This window comes from Carassius gibelio, chromosome A1 (assembly GCF_023724105.1).
Source record: "Carassius gibelio isolate Cgi1373 ecotype wild population from Czech Republic chromosome A1, carGib1.2-hapl.c, whole genome shotgun sequence".
Taxonomy (NCBI): domain Eukaryota; kingdom Metazoa; phylum Chordata; class Actinopteri; order Cypriniformes; family Cyprinidae; genus Carassius; species Carassius gibelio.
In genome coordinates, this window is record NC_068371.1 from 29,543,818 (window position 1) to 29,547,151 (window position 3,334).

The following is a 3,334-nucleotide window of genomic DNA, read 5'->3' on the forward strand; positions in this document are numbered from 1 at the left end:
CAGTTTAGTTGGTCAGAAGTAACAAATTAAAATAAATAATAAAATCAAATAAACAATCGAAAACTGATACTCGTACATCACTGATTATTTCATACTAAATTTGAATTTAAATAATGCATAGTTAAAAATTTAAAAATAAGTCAGTAAAAGAGGCGAAATCTTTCTGCCCTTTAAAATATTTTGAATTAGCCTTTTTTAATGAAATGTCACGAAGGGCCAAAGTATTAAAATGTTGTTTCCAACCACATCAAGGATGTCAGACTCTCTGTGGTGACATGTCATGTAATGTTGTTTTATTGTCTCTTGCCGGACAATACTTTGTGCTGATTGGGCGTGATCTTTATCATCATCATCATGGCTGTATGCGCAGAGACTAGAAAGAATGTGGCCTACGATCTGTTCTTTGGCTAATGTAATTATAACACTCTAACCTAAAAATCAAGAGACTCTTAATGTAAATCAGTGAGACCATAAACAAGTTATTATGTTTAACGTAAATCAGCGGTGGTCATTTCTTTGAATACTTTATATTTTGCTACTATGCCATGATGAACGACTGTGCAACTATCAGCATTTGTTTCACCTCCCACATACACATATCCATCACAGTACCTTTCACATACAAATCAAGAAGCTTGATTGAGTGTTTCTCATCATGTATGGTTGAACTTATTGAGGTGAAAAGGATGAAGCCCTGATAGTTTTCTTATCAGAATAATAACAAAATATCACATACAACATTCAGCTAATGGCTAGTCCGAAAATGTAAACATCAGAATCCCACCTTCGAGTAAAATTCTGGATAGAAAATGTTATTAAAAAAAAAAAAAAAAAAACAGCACATATTTTTCTAAATCCCTCCTCCGTACATAGACCTAGCTGCTGTAGATCTATAACTCTGGTTTGTTAACTGTTTGATAAAAACAGTACAAAAAATACTGCTGCATAAAAAATAAAAATAAAATAAAAATCAAGCTCTCAAGTTTCCACATGAAAATTGCACCGCATTATGTTTTTAAAATCGGTTTCTTCCTCAAAAGAGCTGGTATTATAAGTGTCGCAACAGTTGTTGAAAGCCACCTCTTTCTTTCTCTCTCTACACTTTCCCCAAAACTACAAATGACACTGCTGCACTTCTAATCCAGTTCTCTATTATTTAGACCGTCAAGTCATCTGACCTTGCCCGACTGCTGGCCTTGCTCAGGCTGCTGAGCGGTCGCGTGTCTTCTATCGTCTCGCTGGCTTCCACATTTGCTTCGATGGCCAACTCATCCTCGTCTTCATCCCTGCGTACAACTCCTGCCGCTGCACTTGGTCCTATCACGGTCATCTGGGCATAGGAGGGCAGCGTTTCATCATACACCTTAGACACGTCTTTATTAGGTGTGGTCGCCTTGTCTGTTTTCTTCTCAAATGGCTCGTACGAAGCCGGCAGCCGCCCAGTCCCCATTCCCCCTACCTCAGTCAGAGGGAAGAAGTGCGATGTGGCTTTGTCCTCCTCCAGCATCTTATAGCCTTTGGCTTTCTGGATGGAGGAGGACGCTATGGAAGGCAAGGCCTTCTCGGCCGCCCCTGGTCCCTCAACCTGCGACCGCGTGGGTTTACGGAACACAAAGTGGATCTTTTTCAGGCCCAAATGGCTGATTTCCACAAAGTTGAGGAAAAGCGAGACGCAGGCCACGGCTAACATGAAGATGATGAACACGGTTTTCTCGGTAGGTCTCGAGACAAAGCAGTCAACCGTGTTTGGGCACGGCCAGCGGCTGCACTTGTAGAGCGGCAGGATTCGGAAGCCGTACAAGTAGTACTGGCCCACCACAAAGCCTACCTCAAAGAGAGTCTTGAAGATAATATGGCAGATATAGGTCCTCAAGAGTGTGCCCTCTAGACGGAACTTCTTGCTGCCCTTTGTGCTCGTCTCCTTGGCCGTACGGACGCTTCCCTGATCGGGTGCAATCGGCAGCCTCTCCTCATTCAACTCTTGCTGCCTGTTAAGCTCAGCCTCCTCCCGTTCCTTGCGCTTCTCTTCCATGTGTACGTGATGGACAGCATGGCCCACGTACACCAAAGATGGCGTGGAAACAAAGATGATCTGGAGCACCCACAGGCGAATGTGCGAGATGGGGAAGGCCTCGTCGTAGCAAACGTTCTCACAACCCGGCTGCTGCGTGTTGCACACGTAATCCGATTGCTCGTCGCCCCACACGAACTCCGCAGCCGTGCCTAAGATGAGGATTCGGAAGATGAAGAGGACTGTGAGCCACACCCTACCGATTACCGTCGAATGCTCATTTACTTCCTCGAGGATGTTGCCCAAAAAACTCCAGTCACCCATGGTTGACTGTCAGCACTGCGGAGCAAACAAAAGATAGGTTTAAAAGCAGGCAGATATGCAAAATGTTTTTAGTATTGAAAATGTATGAATAAACTTGATGTAGACTGTCCCAAACAATGTTGAAAGGATCGGAATTGCACATTTAGTTCTAAAAGATAACCATCTAGAGTTAGAAAGATAACCAATCCAAGCAATCACATATGAGATTTTTTCACCCTGTCTAAAAAGTCTCAAAACTCTCATATTTCACATCCGACTCTTAAAAAAAGAAAAAAGGACCCCATTAATCTTTACAACTGAATCAAATGCATAGGTCTATGCCAAAAGTACTCTATATAGAACAAACAGCAACAGGCAAAGTGCATAAAATGGGCAACTTGCCACAGTAAGAGCTCCAGAGTATTTGTGTTCACCTTCCCTTGGCACACTGTGGTGTGAAGTGAACTTTTTGCTCTCTGGTTCCCACCTATGGCCTCCAATCCTTGTCGCCCGAGTGAGCAGAAGTGAATGAATCCAGTTTGATGGTTGGTTTTTAGTTTGCTGCAATATTTAAGCTGGGAGCCAGACAGCCTTTATTCAGAGGGCGACGCATGCAGTGACGCGTAGTACAATAGGATTCACAAACACAAACGGGAACATATGTGACACTGGCACTGGGAAAAGGGCCATTTTAAAAGTGTACACTTGACATGGCGCATGATTCTGAGCATACAAGACCTATTTAGATTCTCTACACTGTCACTTAGGTTACTTGAATTAGCAGTATCGTTATAAGTATCTGTCAGCTATTATAAAATGTGGTTACATTTCTCAGAAGCATTGGTTCCTTGACTCAAAGGAAGTGGTTAGGTGGGCTTTATACATACATTTTTTCACATGTCCATTTTTATAGACATAAGCTAATGCTATGCTACAAGCATCAGAGAAGGTGGTCACATCATAATGATAGATCTGTTCTATTTTTGAAGGCTAGCTTCACTTTTTTTAAACTTAAATCCC

General features: G+C 42.3%; 1 protein-coding gene across 1 annotated transcript; it reads right to left on the reverse strand.

The window, feature by feature from the left end:
- Window positions 1–1,156: 1,156 nt before the first annotated feature.
- LOC127946112 (gap junction alpha-8 protein-like) lies at window positions 1,157–2,343 on the reverse strand. Its single transcript, XM_052542447.1, has one exon. It carries the CDS (start codon window positions 2,333–2,335, stop codon window positions 1,157–1,159), a length of 1,179 nt encoding a protein of 392 aa, XP_052398407.1. The 5' UTR covers window positions 2,336–2,343.
- Window positions 2,344–3,334: the final 991 nt, after the last annotated feature.